This window comes from Rhincodon typus, chromosome 35 (assembly GCF_021869965.1).
Source record: "Rhincodon typus isolate 14 chromosome 35, sRhiTyp1.1, whole genome shotgun sequence".
NCBI classification, from domain to species: domain Eukaryota; kingdom Metazoa; phylum Chordata; class Chondrichthyes; order Orectolobiformes; family Rhincodontidae; genus Rhincodon; species Rhincodon typus.
In genome coordinates, this window is record NC_063366.1 from 21476801 (window position 1) to 21496226 (window position 19426).

The 19426-nt window shown below is 44.2% G+C and overlaps 1 protein-coding gene across 3 annotated transcripts; it reads right to left on the reverse strand.

Moving 5' to 3' along the window:
* Positions 1 to 6964: 6964 nt before the first annotated feature.
* Positions 6965 to 15869, reverse strand: LOC109919744 (zinc finger protein 239-like). 3 transcript variants are annotated; one of them, XM_048616586.1, is made up of 3 exons: positions 15825 to 15850; positions 15503 to 15607; positions 6965 to 13949 (listed from the first exon to the last, which is right to left on the reverse strand). In XM_048616586.1, exon 3 carries the CDS (start codon positions 13585 to 13587, stop codon positions 12778 to 12780), a length of 810 nt encoding a protein of 269 aa, XP_048472543.1. In that variant the 5' UTR covers positions 13588 to 13949; positions 15503 to 15607; positions 15825 to 15850; the 3' UTR covers positions 6965 to 12777. The 3 variants fall into 3 exon arrangements, with proteins under 3 accessions (XP_048472543.1, XP_048472545.1, XP_048472546.1); XM_048616588.1 differs by having other exon boundaries at positions 15463 to 15607; XM_048616589.1 differs by lacking the exon at positions 15503 to 15607 and having other exon boundaries at positions 15825 to 15869.
* Between the last annotated feature and the right edge of the window lie 3557 nt (positions 15870 to 19426).

Here is a 19426-nt window from a genome sequence, read left to right on the forward strand (position 1 = left end):
GCAGATGTGCAGGTGAACATCTGCTTGATGTGGAAAGTCTTCTTGGGGCCTGGGATGGGGGTGAGGGAGGAGGTATGGGGGCAGGTGTAGCACTTCCAGCGGTTGCAGGGAAAAGTGCCAGGTGTGGTGGGGCTGGAGGGGAGTGTGGAGCAGACAAGGGAGTCACGGAGAGAGTGGTCCCTCCGGAAAGCAGATAAGGGTGGGGAGGGAAAAATGTCTTTGGTGGTGGGGTCGGATGTTGAGGTTTGTCCTGGGCAGCTCCGTGACGCGGGACTCTGTGCTCTATGGTCCGTTCCGCGGGACACACACCGAGACAAACATTAACTTGGTGAAAGACGCTCTTTGGTCTGCCCGAAACCTGTTGGTCTTCCAGAACATGGAGGTGACCTACACCAAGTGTTGCAGATTGGCACATTCCAATGTCCAGGACTACATGCTGAGGGATGCAGTAAAACTTGGGGAAGCTGCCGGAAGGTGCAGTGGGGGAAAAACTACTGTCTGAGGTAAGTTTTTTATGAATAAAGTATATTTTTGAAATTTAAAAAATCTGCCAATTATGCATTATTAATCACACTCTCAATCTACCCTACCACATTGGAATTGTACCTTTTATTTAATATTCTCTCTCTCCCTTTACATCGTTCACAGAGCTTAGGCCCTCTGTGCAGAAAAAAGTAGTTAGATTCGGAGGCAACAAAGACATTGAGTGTTTCAAATAATCAAATAGAGAAAATAGGAGAAGGTTATCAGACAATTGACCCTGGTCCATGATTTAAAATGACACTGGATTATTCTCCATCTCAACAACACATTCCCACTGTCACTCCAAACCCCTTTCTGCATTTAGTATTCAGATTTAATCTGTTTCATTTTAAAATATGTTCACTGACTCGGCTTCCAGGTATTTTGTGGTATAGAATTTCAACATTGACTGAGTGAAGCCATTTCCCCTCATCTCAGTCTTAAATGGCCTATTGCATATCCTTTCTCTTAGACTCTAACAATCAATGCATCCATTATGTCTATGGCCACCTCCTAATGTACTCTAGGATGGCAATGATCAGGTCCTGGAGGTTTATCAGCTTCCAATCCCATTATTTCTCCACTGCCATCTTTTCACCAATACTAATTTCTTTCAATTCCTCCCTCTCAACAGGCCGCTGGTTCCCCAGCATTTCTGAGAAGTTATTTGTGTCTTCCTCCATGAAGACAGAACTAAAGTAGTTGTTCAATTACACTGCCATTTCCTGTTCTTCATTATCAATTATCCCTTTTCAGACTGTAAGGACCTTCACTAATTTTTTTTATTTCAACAGTTATAAAAGCCTCAACAGTTCACTTCTACACTGTTTGAAAGTTTACTCTCAGCCCTCTCCCCTCCTTGTCAATCCTCCTTTGCTGAATTTTAATAATTCTCAAGCTTGCTACTATTTCAAACAACTTTACAGACTCCTGTTGAGATCTAATGTTTACCGTTATTATCTAGTCATGCTTGGGCCATTTTTCCTGTTGTGTTCTTTTTTTGTAGCAGAAAAAATGTATAACCGTTGCAACAAATACATTTGTTCCTTAAAAATTGCAATTGAGGCAGGGCTGGAGTCAGGTGAAGTGGCGCTGATGGGAAGAAAGGTGATTTTGATGATTATTAGGAAATTGGTCTGAAACACTGCTTAAGTTTAAATAGAACTCAGTGGCTGCAGTCAATCTGATTCAGAGGTTAGGTTTAATCTGATGCATATTGAATTCAATGACTTTGTTTTTTTTAAAATTGTTTAATGGCAGAAGTTTTAATTAATTCAATAGTGCATTTTGGACAAGCAACTTCACAGATACAGCAGTGAGAGTGAAAGAGGTGGAACTGGAACTCATGGCTTCAGTTGGTATTAGGATGGGACAGCAAGTGGATGAGGAAAACAAGGGAAGGTTCCCATTTTCTGTCCTTCCCCATGACGTTGTGATACTGTTATTCTTCCCCAAGGCTGGACATTTTAAAGAACCAAAAATGAGCATTCAGATCAAATCTTAACCTGTAATTTCCCGACAGTTTTTCCTTCTTCACTTTTAATCGCTGTTGGTGAATAAATGGTGCAATACTACCACAGGCTGGCGTTGAGCGGTACTGCAAGCAATAATTTTCCTACAGACGAGTCCTTTACATGTTACAACACTGCCATCCGCTGGCCAGAAACAGGACTGCGGCCATATAACTTTAGTTCCATAATTCTGAACGGTCATTGGATCCGAAACGTTAACTCTCACAGATTGCTGCCAGACTTGCTGAGTTTTTCCAATAATTTCTGTTTTTGTTTCCAATTTCCAGCATCCGCTATTCTTTCGGATTTTTTTTTCCTTGTGGAAGAAAGTTATTCTTCTGCTCAGATTTTCTTGCGTTTTGTTTAATTTTGTATTTCCAGCATCGCGAAGAGCTTTTCAACGCAAAAATATTTCCATACACTAATGGTGCCTTTCACTGACACAACGGGTTGATTGGTCTAATTCTTGTTCCTTTAGCGTATGGTATAAACTGCAATGCGCCCTGCAATTGTTACTTTAAGTTAGTAAAGCAATGAAAATGTCAACGAGGCAATGGACAGACTGCTGATAACAAGGTGTAGAGCTGGATGAACACAGCAGGCCAAGCAGCATCAGAGGAGCAGGAAGGCTGACGTTTCGGGCCTAGACCCTTCAGAAGAAGGGTCCTCTGATGCTGCTTGGCCTGCTGCGTTCATCCAGCTCTACACCTTGTTATCTCAGATTCTCCAGCATCTGCAGTTCCTACTATCTCTAATGACATACTGCTCTCTAGCGCCACCAAGTGATCGGAATCAGCGTTGCAGGGGGAAATAAATCTATGGAGTTCCGATTTCAACCAGGAGGTGGCAGTCCTGCTCCATGCAAAATAAGTTACTTGTGTTAAAATATTCTTATTCGTGTATTTTAATAACGATTAACACAATAACTTTGGAGGACTATAATAAGCTAAATAGTGAATAAGGCCATGATATTGCCTGAGATAGTATCTGAAGTGATCTGAATGAGGCTCACTGGACTTAAAACCGTACCTCTGTTTTCACTTTACAAATACTGCTAGACCGGCTGAGTTTCTCCAGCAATTTCTTTTTTTTGTTGTAAATGAAGTTTAAGTGGTTACATTGAATGGTAGAACGAACTGGAGTGTCCGAATGATCTGTTTAAAAAAACAAGAGATTCTCGCAAATTTCTCGGTCAAGATGAATCCGTAGACAACTTGTAAATTTAGGTTTAGAGATAGTAAGAACTACCGATGCTGGAGTCAGAGACAAGTGAAACTGTTGCTTCTGGTAAACCACATTTCTTCAACCTCGCAGAATTTCACTTGTGGAGTAAAACACTGCAAATTCTGCAAATCAGTTCTGAAGAAAAATAAAACTACATTTGAAACATCAATTATGTTTCTCTCTTCAGAAATTCTGCCAGGTTTATTGAGAATGCCCACCACTTCGTGTTTTAATTTTTAATTTGATTGGAGAGGATTCCGTGTAATACAAGATGGAGGATGGGGAAAAAATTATGGCTGTATGAGCTGCTCCTTTTTTGAGGTATTTTCACTGTTGGTGCTGATTTTCTCGAATTCTAGGAGCAGTGATTGCTGTTTTATAAGTTGCTGCATTGTTTTGGAACTCTGAGGGGAAAGGTTCAAAACGACCTAACTTTTAAAAAGGACGAAGGGAGACAAAGGCAGTGACTTCATGGGATGTGAATCAACGAGAAACAAACCTGCACTGCTGTCTGACATAGCTACTGCCTCTGCTGTTAGATTTCAAATAGCTCTGGGCATCAGGATTCGTCTAAAAAAATAAACAAACAGCGAACAGAGGGTGGTGTGTGTATGGAAATGAGCTGCCAGGGGAAGTGGTGGAGGCTGGTACAATTACAACATTTAAAGGGCATCTGGATGGGTATATGAATAGGAAGGGTTTCGAGGGATATGGACCAAATGCTGGCAAATAGGACTAGGTTTATATAGGATATCTGATCGGCATGGACGAGTTCGACCGAAGGGTCTGTTTCTGCGCTGATTACTGGAAGAGGGAAATATGTTGTCGCAGTTCCAGTAAAAGCCATTGGGTGGTGCTGCTGCACCATTTGTGGGGAAAAAAACTCCAATTTTATTCCGGCAATACCATTTGTAACCACGTGGTGGTGATATTGCACCGTCTAATTTCCATTTTCACTTGATTCCCACAGAACTGACAGCTCGATATTCCAGGGTACAAGATCTTCGGGGAAGACTGAAGGGGGGAAAAGGTGCTGGAAAAGAGGAGCTGGTGTCGCAATATGGAACATGAAGTCAATTACTGTAGCATGTAGGGATGATGTCTCAGAAAGTTTCTAAAATGAAGTCATAAGAATGGAATTTAACAACATAAAAGATGTGGCCACACTTTGCTGGGGGTGTACTATAGACCCCACAAACAGTCAGGGAAAGACAGAACGGCAGATATATTGGTAAATTTCAAAGAAGTGTAAAAATAATAGGATAATAATATAAGTGGATTTCAACTTACCCAATATTAACTGGGATAGACAAAGTGTGAAAATCTTAGAGAGAACAGAATTGTTAAAACATACGCAGGAAAGATTTGTCAGGCTAGATTGTGGAAAATTCTATAAGAGAGTTGGATCTAAGTTGAGGGAAATGGTAGAAATGTCAATATGGGAAGGTCAATGAGATTTAAGTGAGTCATGGAAATAAGAAGAGAGATAAATGCTTTGAACTGGGGGAAAGCTGACTTTAATGATAAGACAGGATCTGGCCAATAATGGAATGGGACCAGCTACTTGCAGGAAATGCTACATCAGAGCAGTGGAAGTCATTCAATAACAAAACAATGAGAGCAAGGTCAACATGTTCCTGAAAAAGGTGAAGGGCAGGACCAACAAATCCAGGGAATCCTGCATGTCAAGGAATGTACAGGATTGGATCAGGAAAAAAAGAGACAGCACAGCAAAAACTGAACAAAACTTCAACATGGGTTCGCTCTTCCCAGGGTCAGAACTTTTATACCTGGTTCGCTGATCTTGTTAATGTTGTTCTCGCCTCGGGCACACCCTCTGCAATGTAACCTGTATGCATACATCCAATAAATCATTTCCCCCTCCCCCCACCTCCCCATGAATATAGACCTATTACCCAGTCCCTCCTTCCATTTGGACTGGAGGGTAACACAGTGGGGTTCCTGTATTTGTTGTGGTTCCCTGCTGCTGGGCTCAGCAGTTCTCCTTTGTTATCCCGCTGGCTGTGGGATTGCAGTCTGCCATGGTAGGGGACATCTGGACGGTGATCGAGGCTCAATGGGGAAAGGGAAAGGGAGGAACTGGAATGAGAGGGAGGGAGGAGTGGGGAAGTAGGAGGAGGAGAAGAAGGTTGATGATCTCCTCCTATGAGAGGCTCCTTAAAACCTATCTCCTTGACCAGACTTTTAGTGGGTGTCAGATGCCAAGGTCCACGGACATGAGGTACGTGAAGGTATTGCCCAAGGAGTGCGACCTGAGGTACTGGAATTGGATCTGGAGTCACCATAGAACATAGAACAGTACAGCACAGTACAGGCCCACGACGTTGTGCCGAACTTTTACCCGAAACTGAAGGTCTATCTCACCTCCACCGCTACCTTATACTATCATCAACCACTCTGGTAACCAGTCTGCTCACACCTCAGCTGCACATCCTTGGACAGTGGGCGGAAACTCACACTGACTCAGGGAGAATGTGCAAACTCCACACACAGTACCCCAAGGCTGGAACCGAACCCTGGTGCACGGCACTGTGAGGCAGCAGTGCTAACCACTGAACCACCGTTCCACCCCTTAGTAAGGCTTTAGAAGTCTGCAGCACAGGGGAATTTGGGCCCTTGTGTATCAATCACAAAATTGGATGCAGTCCAGAGAACGTTCACTCAGTTGATGCTTAGTATGGAGAGATTTTCTTATCAGGAGAGGTTGAGTAGTTTGGGCTTGCATTAATTGGAGTTTTGAACAATGAAAAGATAAAAAGACACCTCTTTGAAACATACAAGGCTCATAGGGGACTGGACAAGATAGTGTGCAGAAATTGTTAGTGGTTGGACCAGAGGGCCTCAGAGTAAGGTGATACCACCTCAGTCAGAAGTGAGAAGGAATGTCTTCTCTCAGACAGTAATGGATCGATGGAATCCTTTACGACAGAAAGGCTTTCAAGGCTGGGTCATTACGTCTATTCAATGCTGAAATAAACAGACTTTTAATCAGTAAGTGAATCAAGAATTAAGGGTAAATGACAGGAAAGTGAAATTGAGAATTCTGATCAGCCAGGATCACACTTGAATGGTTGAATTCAATGGGCTGAATGGTCTACTTCTGTTCTTACATCTTATGGTCCTATCCTGCAGTGCAGACGTCTCGAAGTAGAGACCATCCTTAACAGTGATTAAGCTGGTCTCCATAAACACATGATCAAGTTTTGACACTTGCTGCTTGGATCAAAAACAGCTTCAGAAACACAGAAGACACTAGATAAATTCAGCAGGTCTGGCAGTATCTGTGGGGAGAGAAACTGCGTTAACAAGCTTCTTCTTCAGAATGGAAAAGGGTTGGAAAATGTGAGACCGAGGAAGGTCAAGAGGAGCAGATGGTGTGGAGGCCCAGTGCAGAAGAGTGCTAATTGCTTTGTGAAAGAGAACCAGTGATGAAAAATATGTGTAAATTAAGGTGTGGAAGGGCTATAAACTGCCTTTGGATGCCTTGTGCATACAAGAGTTGACCAATAAATGCAAATCTTTACTTTGGAAATTTAATATTTCCTGTGCGCTGGAAATTACAAACCCATCGATGGAGACATATTCCAGCCCCACACTGTCACTGATCAATACACTGTGTACAAGACTCTTACTGTAGGGTCCTAGGAGTTTCACTGAAAAGGAACACACCATGCTGACAAATCACATAGGTTAGATCAAGAGAAAAAAAACTGAATTTATTGAGATATAAACCTATATAGAAGATTGATAAAGCAACAAACAATGTCACAATATTTAAAATAGACCAAACTTTGAATCAACTAAAATAACACAAGCAGTTGAACAAGACTCAAGCTCTTACCGAAACATGAAATTAATTTTGGAAGAGTCACACCATTTTAATATTGAGTTATGATAAGCTCAGGGAATCGATACAGCCTCACCCCTACTCCCTCACCATACTCAGGAGAATACAAGCATTATGTATGGTATCAGTCAAATGCCCATCACCAGAACAAGATCTATTACTTTGAATAAGTAAACTTTAAAACAATGAGGAAGGCAGGCAGCCCCTGAGGGACACTTAAAAAAAATCAACATTCTAAAAGAAACGTAAACATTTAAACCCTGGGTGAAATCAGGGTATAGTAGACGTAACTTAGCCCATAGCTTCCACTATTGATGGAAGGCCTGAAACATACCAGTGGACACCATCTGCTCTCCAGGGCATGCACATAACCACAACAGAGAAGCTGGTAGTTAGGCACAACAGCCCCCTCCAATTCTTGCTGCCTGGACTTGTTAATGACTGAACAGCAGTCCAGAGGATATGTCCATAATCTCTAGGATGGTGCAGCAGTAATGTCATTGCACTAGTAATTCGGAGCCCCAGCTCATGGTTTTTGAGACATAGGTTTAAATTCCATCATGATAGATGGTGAAATTTTAATTCGATAAATTCCTAATTAAAAACTAACTTGTTGATTGTCATAAAAATCATCTGGTTTGCTAATATCCTTTAGGGAAGGAAATTTGCCATCCTGACTTAGTCTGGCCTACATGTGATTCCTTGGGGTGGCACAGTGGCACATGGTTAGCACTGCTGTCTCACAGGGCCAGGGACCTGGGTTCGATTCCACCCTCAGGCGACTGTCTGTGTGGAGTCTGCACATTCTCCCTCTGTCTGCGTGGGTTTTCTCCCACAATTCAAAGACGTGCAGGCTAGGTGGATTGGCCATGCTCAATTGCCTGTAGTGTTCAGGGATGTGTAGATTAGGTAGGTTGTAGGGGAATGGGTGTGGGTGGGATACTCTGAGGGTCGGTGTGGATGTGTTGGGCCAAAGGGCCTGTTTCCACACTGTAGTGATTCTATTATCTTCTATAGTATAAGAAGTCACTCAGTTGTATTGACCCCAGAGAACTCTAAATACAGAAACGAAACTTGACTGAGCAAGGCACTGAAAATGACAACAGAAAACTCAGCCCTGTCTCAGCCAAGTCTTCCTTCTCCTCACACCTGGGAGCTCGTGCCAAAGTTGAGAGAACTGTCTCAAAAACTAGTCAAATAAAACCCGGGCACAGTCGTACTCATGGAATTGCACCTTACAATGTCCCAGACACCACCATCACCATCCCTGGGAGTATCCTATCTACTGGAAAGGCTGACCCACCAGGCAGTGGTGGAAAAGTGGAATACAGTTGTTAGGGAATTGTGCTGGGAGTCTTCAGCATTAACTCCAAACCCTATGAAAGCTCATGGCTTCAGGTCAGACATGGGCAAGAAATCCACCCGCTGATTACCACTTACTGTGCTCCTGGGCCTGACTAATCAATCCACCAAGGACAAAGCATGCACCCAAGGCTGGGGGACTTCAACAGCCATCATCAAGAGTGGCTTGGCAGCACTGATCAAGCTGGCCAAGTCCTAAAGGGACGTAGCTGCTCATTGGGATCTGTATCAAATAGTGAGGGAACCAACAAAAGGGAAATATCAACTTAGTATTGTTGTCACCAATCGGACTAGCAGGCACTTTTGTCCGTGACAATATTGGTATGAGTAACAGCCATATTTGAGATGAAGTCCTTCCTACACACTGAGGATACCCTTCATTACACTGAATGGCAGTATCACCGTGCTGAACGTGACAGACTTGAACCAGAACAAGCAATTCAAAAACTGTGCGTCCGTGAAGTGTAGTGGGCCAACAGCAACAGAACTGTATTCAAGAACAATCAGTACTCTCACAGCCTGGCATATTCTACACTCTATTATTATAATCAGGAGATGAACCCTGGTTCAATGAAGTGTGCAGGAGGGCAAGCCTCAAACTACATCAGGCGTGCCTAAAAATGAAGTGTCACCCTAATGAAGCTACAGTACACTATTTCTTGCAATGGTAAACAAAAGAGAAAACAAGCAACAGATGTAGCTAAGCAATCCCACAACCATCATATCAGATCTAAGCTCTGCAGTTCTACCACATTGAGTCGTAATGGAGGGGGACAATTAAGCAACTCGCTGGCGATGCGTGCTCCCTACCATGAATAATGGAGAGGCCCAGTACATCAGTGATAAGGCAAGGCTGAAACCTTTGTATCCATCCTCAGCCAGAAATGGCAAATGGATAATACACTCTTGAGGGCTGCAGCATTACAGATGCCAGTCTTCCACCAATTCGATTCACTTCATGTGATATCAAGATAAAGTTAAAAGCTGGATAATGCGAAGGCTGTGGGCTCTGTCAACATTCCAGCAAATGTCCCGAAGACCTGAGCTATGGAACTAGCTGTACTAGGTCCATACAGGACAGAACAACCTGCTTGATTGGCACACCATCCACGAGCTGTGACATTCACTCCCAAAACCACAGACGCTCAGCAGCAGCAGTGTGTACCATCTACAAGATGCAGCGCAGAAATTCACCAAGGGTCCTGTGATAACACCTTCCGAACATGTGACTTCTACCTCTGAGAAGGATTGGGGCAAAAGATGCATGGAAACACCACCAGCTTGCAAGTTCCCTTCCAAGACATATACAATCCTGATGTAGAACTAGACTGTTGCTCCTTCACTGTCGCTGGGTCAAAATCCTGTAATTCTCTTCCTAAAACACTTTGACTATCCTTGTATCAGAAGGACTGGAGCAGTTCAAAACAACAGCTCAGCACCACCACCATCTCCGGGGCAATTAGGGACAGTAATAAGTACCAGCCTTGATTTTAAAAAAAGCTGGCTGAACCAGTGACATTTCACATCCATCGATGAATAAACTGAAATACCAATAAAGTAGGATCTGATTCTAACCTGTCTGAAAGATGGTCCACCTTTCTCATTCACACATATCATATTAAACTCTCAGAGTACTATAGTCTTTAAAACCTTTGTCACACTAGACCTTTAGTCTAGCAGACCTTTAGTCTGATGGTGAAAGTTACACTGAACTTTACTGGCACAAGCTTGTTTGTTTAATATAAATGTGGTTACATTTGGTTACAGAGAGCTAGCAGCCACATGAGTCAACAAATCAGTGTCCATTTCCGCAAAAACATTTTTACCTGATTTGAGTTGGACAGCGCGTTCTAATTCCTAACTCTCTGCCCTTCAATCCTCCATTCAGCACAGTAATTCTGGAGCCAGGAATCTGGTTTAACTGCTTCCTTATATTCATCCCCAATGCCTTATTCCAAAGATTACCTTTACTTCCTTTACCCTGGTGAGTCTCGTTGCTTCTTAAGTCCTGGAGGTTAAGTTCTGAGTGTATCTGGTGCACAACTGGTCTTTCCAAACATCACCAGATCTGACATGATCACATCAATCACTCCTGGTCCTGTTTCCTCTGCCAAAACTGATCATTACTCCTCAACCATCCTAAAGATAAAAGGTAACCCGCAACTTCCTTTCACCAAATACAACAGTGTCCTTGCGGAGGTTTTGTTCAGCTGTACAGAGTTCGTTTTGGACCTTATCCAGAGAGCTGTGCTCAGTTGCAGGCACTGCACCTCAGTGAGGAGGATAATGACCTTGGAGGGAATGCGTTATAGATTCCCCAGAATGTCCATCATGTTAAAAGGGTTAAATGATGAGATCAGGGTGACAGACTGAGTTTGTAATCCTTTTAAATTAGAAAAATAAGGGGTAATCTAATTGAGATGTTTAAATGATGAAATAAGTTGATAGAGGAGTTGGAGATAAAACATTCCTTGGCTGAGAGAGTCCAGAATGAGAGGGAAATACATTAAAATTACAGCAAGGTTGTTCAAGGGTAATGTCAGTAAACATTTTTTCACCAAAAGGGTACTGGAAATCTGGAAACGCTTTCCCCACAAACATTGTGGAAACTGGGAGTCAATTGATAGGTTTATTATTAACCGAAGGAATAAAGACTTAAAGAAGCCAAAGTACCTATTTCGAGTTAAGATATGGATCAGCCTTCAATTTTGGCCATTGGTACATTCTGACACATCCACTCCCAAGCACTAAAAGCCAAGCTCTATGTTTTACAATTCTGTCCTTAATCTTCTCTGAATCTTTCTCTCTCCTTGACCTCCCCTTCTAAGTCTCGGTGTTACTTTGCTTGATTGTGTCTCAGTGGAATATTTTAGGAGGATTAACTATACTAACATGCTCTACAACCGCAAGCTGATTCGCTCCAATTCTCAGCTACAGTACAGACTGTAGACATTGATTCGTTCGAGGGGCCATTCAGCACGTGCAGACCCAGAAAGTGAACAGTGCGAGACATGAACTGCCCCTTCCCTGAATTCCCAGTTGGGCTGGCTGATGAGGAACAGGATTCCTGGTTGATTCTCCACCGCATAGACCAGAGATGCTAAAGTTAAATGAATTAGATACATAAGGATGCACAGCTCGGAAAAAGACCCTTTGGTGCAACTCATCCATGCCAACCAGATATTCTAATTCATTTGAGTCCCGTTTGCCAGCATTTGGCCCATATCCCTCCAAATCCTTCCTATTCATGTACCCAATTACTCCCACTGAAACGTGCTCATCCCAGGTGCTTGTTCTGGTAGATCAGAAGCTGAAATTTTTCTAATAACTGAGCATCTGACTGCCTTCTTGGCTGGGTTGAGACTCAGTGAGTGACTCGGTCCTGATTTTACACTGAAAAGATGCTGACTTTATGTAGGAGCTTATTTGTGTATTGATACCTGCTTTTGGTCGCGTATACCAATCTGGTTAAAACTTAAATAGGCATTCTGACACAATCGGACTGATGTTCGGAGAGTTTTGAGGAACACATTGCTGGGACAAACATTGCTTTGTAATATCAGTTCTCCTGTGTAAGCTCTGGAGGGTAAACAACACGGACAATTCTCAGATCAGTGGAAGCAGGTGGCTTGGCTCCAAGTCTGCATCAAGTTGTCAGCGTGTGCCCAAAAAGAAGGAAGAGTAGGTGAAACAATTCTGGTACATATCACACTGTGGATGGGTTTGTCTCCCTGTGGATTTGCTGATGTTCCAGAAGTGTGAATGCCTCATTGCAGAAATCACGCACAAAAGCTTCCTCCCAGACAGAGTGTTCGAATGGATGAGGAGATGCGCTGCTTAGATGGTTTCCCACCAGTAAGCATCGTAGGGTGCTTCAGAAGAACAGGGGGTTGGGTGCAAACTGTCTCACAAACATTGACACAGGCGAGAAAGCTTTCAGTGGCAACCAGCAGGTGTTCCTGAAGATTTGAAGACTTCAGCAGAATTCTATTGTAAATCTCCCTCTTTTGCATGGATCCTCTGATGGACCAGGAACTTTGGCAAGTGAACCTTCTGACCTACATTTCACAGGTGAATAGTTTCTCTCTACTGTGGACATGCTGGTGATACAACAGGCTCTCGCCAAATGTCTCACACGTAAACAGTTCCCAATGGTCTGAATGTGTTTATGTTTCACAAATATCACTCAGTGACTGGACAAAGGATCATACAGCTCACAACTGAATCACAATAGCCTGGGAAACTTTTGATGAAACATTTCACATTTAAACATCTCTTCCTTTATGAGCGTTACTGACTGTGGGAAGACTCAGTCGCAGACTTGGCTTGGCTACCCACTGTATGAGTACGACGATGATCCAACATTGTCCATAACTGCTCAAAATCTTTATTACAGACCTCACATGTGAATATTTTCTTCTCCCCTGTGTGAATGCGCCGGTGACTCACCAGGCCTGATAACTGTGCGAAGCACTTATTACACACCTCACACTTGAATGGCTTCTCCCCAGTGTGAAGGCGTTGGTGTTCACGGAGCGTTGATGAGCGTGAGAATGATTTGTTGCACACCTCACACTTGAATGGTTTCTCCCCGGTGTGAATGCGCTCGTGTGCGCGAAAATGAGATGAGCGTGAGAACGACTTGCCACACACCTCACACTTGAATGGTTTCTCCCCAGTGTGAACGCGTCGGTGTTGCACGAGCGCTGATGACTGTGTAAAAGCTTGGTCGCACAACTCACACCTGAAGGGACTCTCTCCTGTGTGAATGCTCTGGTGTATCAGGAGCCTCGTAGATGTTGGGAAAGCTTTATCACAAACCTCACATTTGAAGGGCTTCTCCCCTGTGTGGATTGTCCGATGGACCAGGAGATTGGACAACTGGGTGAAGGCTTTGTCACAGATCTCACAGCTGAACAGCTTCTCACCCGTGTGAATGCGTCGATGCCTGTGGAGATGTGATGACTGAGAGAATGATTTGTCGCACACCTCACATGTGAATGGCTTCTCCCCTGTGTGAGTGCGTTGGTGGATCAGGAAGTGAGATGAGCACGAGAATGATTTGTCGCACAGTTCACACTTGAAAGGCTTCTCTTCCATGTAGCCGTCCTTGTGTTCACAGTCACACAACAGACGCACCTTGCGTGTTAGGAAATCTTCGGAGCCTGTTGAGCCCTCCTCGCGCTTAAACAGCCTCTCACCTGTCGGCCTGAGTCAGTTCATAAAGCTCAATGAATGAATGAAGCTGTCCCCACGCTTGCAACAGTGGCAGACATCTTCCAAACCTCACCCTCATCAGTTGCCAACAGTTGAACCTTTGGAAAAGTTCTCTGGGCTGAGTAATGCTGTGAAGGGACTGGCTGCCTTCTCACAGTTGGGCAGTTGTTCCTTCAGTGATGTTCAGGATCTATCTGTGGTTTCTGTCCTCCCTGTGTTCACTGGTGTGGTACGAAGCAGTCCTTCTGTAAAACAGGAAAGGTCAACATGAATTCCTCTAAATCCCTCCTCCTCCTTTGCTGACGTGTATGATTCTAAGACTGACTGCCAGTCTGCAATTGCCCAGAGGAATGAGATTTTCCTTTTCCTTACTCGACTGTCACACACACGCTGTTTACAGCACGGCCACTCCATAATGACCAGGTGCAGACAACATAGTTACTTTATTTTCTCTGCCCAACAGCCCACTCTCCCAACCCACTGGCAGGTGGCGAAGTCTTCAATATTGACCCCATGGAACCTCATACCTTGCGGTCAAACAAGTTCAAGAAAAACTTCCGTCCAGCTGATGAGTGAGTAGTTCACCATGTTAATCCTAACTGGAGAAGTAAACTAAGGACAGATCTCAACAGTCTGGTATCTGTGAGGTGCAGTGAAATATTAGCAGCTAGCAAATGGCAAAGCCAAGAGCAGCATTTTGTATACTTTAGACTCCAGTAGAGTGACAGGCAATAAACAAATCTAAACTGCTCGGTGATCTGAGCTAAGTTCTGTACTTCTACCAATGTCATGTTGACAATTGTAGACTTTCAGTCAGGGAACTGAAAACAGTTCCATGAACATCTCCAGTCTCAACCATACTGAAGCCCAGCACTTGTGTGCAGGACACAGGCTAAAATATCAAGTGGATCATCAGAGAGAGAGAGAGAGAGTAAAACAGAGACAGAAACATTACAAAGGTTTCTTTTAAAGAGCTGCCAGGCAGAATGCAGGAGGGAATACAGTCTCTGGTTGTCAGTGAGTCATCCTATGGCAATCTAAAGACTGAGAAAGATTCATCCTGGCAAGGCTGGGGGAGCAATTGTCAGAAAGAGCTTCAGTGATAGCAGTTGGTGCAGAACTTCTCTGGAACTCAGAGAAATCGTTTTTGATGCTCAGAATTCAACTCAGCAAAACGGGTGAAGTGAACCCATTGAAAGCTGCTAGTGGCTTCGAACTATTCTTGCTCAAAATGTGATCCTGCAGATAGCTGGGCGTGGAGTGTTCAATCATGTTAAAAGTTAAAGGGGCAAAATCTTTTCAACCAATTAGTTCAGTAGTTGTTGATTAGTGTGGTTTAGTCAAGTTTTTAAGTTAAGTTTGTTAGGATCAAAGTATCTTTAATAAAAGTGAAATATTCTCATACATTGCTTTAAATTGGTCATTAGGATTTCAAATCTTGTTTAAAGGTTATGGTTCTCTAGGGATCATAACAATATTCCAATCAACATTATTACAAACCAGATTGTCTGGTCATTATTGCTGTGTGCACACTAGATGCCATTTTTCCTGTATTACCACAGGGACCACACTTCAAATGGAGTGTGGAAATTACCTGTTAATCTCTTTGGGACAGCTAGTAGTTGTGAAAGGTTCGGCATAAATGCCAGCCATTTTTTACCCCTTTCTGAAGTGGATACAGAGATGGAGTGGTGGAAGGCCTTGAGGGATTTGCAAAGAAAGGCAACATCTAAATCACAGCACACACTGAGAACTCACTATTCACAGTCCACAGAATAACCAGCGCTCAGCAACATACCAAGAACTCAAGGAAATCAGTCAGAATACGAGATCACTTTGCACCTCCCAGATAATTGCACCTCAGCTTCTTATATTCAGCAATGACTCAACAACAAAACCTAGCCTGTAAATCAGAAGGAAAATGCTTTCAATAAACACACTCAAAATCAAAAACACAGCTCCAGTTCTGCATAAAGCACCGAGTAAACAGCTCTCTCGGCTTCTCACGCAGCAATAAGAGACATTTCCATCCCTGATCGCCCACAGGATAGTCAGACCGCCTGAACATTCGTGTGGATATTATGGGATACAATTTGTATGAGAGCTCTTTTTTCACTCACCACCTCCTCACTTGGTTTTCAGTCCCTGCAGGAAGTGAAGAAACTCTGGAAGAGGAAGAGGAGTGAATGGGCAGAGTGGGTGGACTCTCTGATTGATGTCTCTCACGGCCAATCCAAATATTTCTGGAGCAAAGGGTGTTTCTTGAAGCTTGAGAAACTGACCGGTGATACGGAGGTGAATTGGAGCAGCAGATTCAGTGGGCATTTAAACTTATCATTGTCCCAAGTAAATAAAACCTCACTTATTGCAGCTGCTGTCTCGGTTCCCCTGGGAAATATTGGACAGAGATTGTGGCATCCTCGGTAACTTGCACAATTATATCAGAAGTGTGGAATCTCCAGCCTGAAATGTGTTTGACAGAAGACCCTGAGTAGCGATGATGTCAAATGGGGGAAGCAGCGTATGCACAAGAGGGATTGTCACAGGAGAAGGGGGCAAACACAGAAAATGCTGCAGAAACTCAGCAGAGTCTGGCAGCATTCATGGGGTGGGGGGAGACAAAGTTAACGTTTCAAATCTAATACAACCTCTTCAGAACTCAAGTTCCCCGTCACATTCTCCCTGTCTCTCTGTTCCCCATCCGACTCCCTCTTTCCCCTCACATTTCCACACCCTCTCGCCTCCATTCCCATTTCGTCTCCCTCACATTCCCTCTCTTCCCTCATATTCCAACTCTCCCTTTCATTCCCTCTCTTCTCCCTCATATTCCCTCTCTCCCTCCATTTCATCTCTCTCCCTCCATTTCCACTCTCTCCTTCCCACCCCTCACATTCCCTCTCTCTCTCCCCTCCATTCCCTCTCTCACTCCCTCACATTCCCATGTTCAACCCTATCCATTCCCTCTCTCCCTCCGTTCTCTCACTCCCTCCATTCCATCTTTCTCTCCCTCTCTCCTTTTCTCCCTCTCTCTCCCTCCCTCCCACCATTCCTCCCTCCATCCCCCCTCTCCAACTCCTTCCATCCCTTCTCTCCCCCTCGCTCCCTCCCTCTACTTCCTCTGTTTCCCTCCCTCCATTTCTTCCCACTCTTCCTCCCTCCCTCCATTTCCACTCTCCCTCCCTCCATTTCCACTCTCCCTCCCTCCCCTTTCTCTCCCTCCCTCCCCTTTCTCTCCCTCCCCTTTCTCTCCCTCCATTCCCTCTTTCTCCCTCCCTCCATTCTCACTCTCTCTCCGTCCCTCTACACCCTCACTTTCTTAGTGGAGACTGATGTCAGCAGCAGCGGAGTTGGGTTTGGGTGCACTGTGGGACCTGGCAGCATTGGTGGTGCGATATTGGCCCAGGGAGGACTGCTGGTGGCGGTGGCATTGTTGGAGGTGAGATTGTGCCAAGCAGTGGCTATTCTTGAGGGACTCAAGGCTGACCAACTGCTTCCTGCCCCCTGAGGACTCCAGATCCAGGCCAATGATTGAGCACTTAACAAGAAGGAATATAAAGTTGAACTTTACTTTTTTATTTTCTGCCTTTATATTCGATATTTTGATTTATTTTCTATGTTTTAAGATGGCGCTGGAGTGTGGCGAGACGATAAAACACTTTTCACTGTATTTGTTACAAAATACACTTGACAATAAATAAACCAAATCAAATTCCCTCTCTCTCTTTCTCATTCCCTCTTTCTCTCCCTCCATTCCTTCTTTCTGCCCCTCACATTTCCTCTCTTGCTCTCTCTCATATTCTCTCTCTCACAATCCCCTCTCTCACTCTCTCTCGCTCACATTCCCCTCTCTCTCTCTTTCGCTCTCTCTCTTACACACACACACTCCCCCTTTCTCTCTCCCGCACACATTCCCACCCCCTCCCCCCCCCTTCCCCCCCCCCTCCCCCCCCCCCCACACATCCCCCCATCTCTCACACATCCCCCCGCCCCGTCTCTCACACATCCCCCCCTCACCTCTTACCCACCCTCTCTCATTCCGAAACTTATCGCTCCCATCATCTGAGAACAGGCAGAGCTGCAGTGCACCCTCCCACCACAGGATGCGCTGTGTCTGGAGGACGCACTCCATCTTATAAAACTCACGGGGCTGCAGTGCACCCTCTCACCACTGGATGCGCTGTTCCTGAAGGACGGTATTTCCTCATTCTCCTGAACACTGTATCTGATGTCATTAAGGTGGGTAATACAGGAATATTTGAGGGAGGTGAATTTTGATCCAGGTATGTGAGTGACCTAGGTGAATGCATGTTGGTGATATTGTTAACAATTTTTTTTTCTCTTCAGGTATTGCCCCTCACTGCTCTAAATATGCTGCTTTCACCTTCTCCCAAAAAAGCCCTTGCACCCTTTAATCTTCGCAAACTAAAGTCCATTCGCAAACCTCTCCTCTCCAAAGCTCTTTAGACATGTGTTGCCTTCCAAATCGAACAAAGAAACACAGCATCAGGTGAAGACGGAGGGTGTGAGTGATGGGTCAGGTAAGGTATATCACATCAGTTAGAGAGGCCTGGTGTGGAGTGAACAACCAGTTGCTTAATCACAGAGTCAGCCTTTGACTCATAGAGTAAACCTCAAAATAAGGGTCACTGGATCCGAAATGTTAACTCTGCTTTATAAAGTCATGTAGTTGTACAGCACGGAAATAAATCCTTTGCTCCAGATATGACCAGATATCCTAAATAAATCTACTCCCATTTGCTAGCATTTGGCCCCTAAATCCTTCATATTCATATACCCATCCAGATGCCTTTTAATTGTTGTAATTGTCCCAGCCTCCTCCACTACCTCTGGCAGCTCATTCCATACACACATCACCCTCTGTGTGAAAAAGTTGTCTGTTAGGTCCCTTTTATATCTGTCCCCTCTCGCTTAAACTTATGCCCTCTAGTTTTAGTCTCCCCCACCCCAGGTTAAAGTCCTTGCCTATTTACCCTATCCTTGCCCCTCATGATTTTTTAAAGTCACCCCTCAGCCTCTGATGCTCCAGGGAAAATAGCCCCAGCCTATTCAGCCTCTCCATGTAGCTGAAACCTTCCAACCATGGCAACATTCTCATAAATCTTTGCCGAACCCTTTCTAGTTCAACAATGCTGTCCAGATGCTGACAGACCTGCTGAGTTTCTCTGTGTTTGTCTACCCCGCTAGTCACAGCCTGTCAATATGAGAAGGATCCTTTTATTCCTATTATCTCTTTCTGTTGGTTCACCAATCATTAATCCATGCCAGCCGCAGCACTCGGCTGCCTGGTGGCTTTCTCCAAGCTACTACTTAGGGTAGCAGGCCTGACTCAAACCCAAATCCTGAAGCATGAAAATTCGGTCCAATGGTTTCTGGATTGTTGGGTCCAATGGTTTCTGGATTACTGCCTGCATATCAATGGCAATTCAGCAGCCATACCTGTTGAAACATTTACTGAACTGTCTTTTAACACCTTTCCTACCTGTAGACTTCAGCCTTTCCGAAAAGCCTGAGTTTGGATTTGATAGTTTTGCCCAGGGCTGTGGCTGATAGTTGAATTTGAGATGTGCAGACTGAGCAAGTGCAATGTATCCAAGTTCCCAGGATAAACAAGAACCCTTCAGTCAGCCACACTGAAGCAATACTTTCCTTAGCTTCTGGCACTTTGTGTCCAGTGAGTTTCTTCAAATAACTTTAGAAACAA

What these genes read in the sequence shown, in the direction of transcription:
- LOC109919744 (XM_048616589.1), bottom strand. Translation starts at nt 13,587, where the DNA reads ATGGAAGAGAAGCCTTTCAAGTGTGAACTGTGCGACAAATCATTCTCG.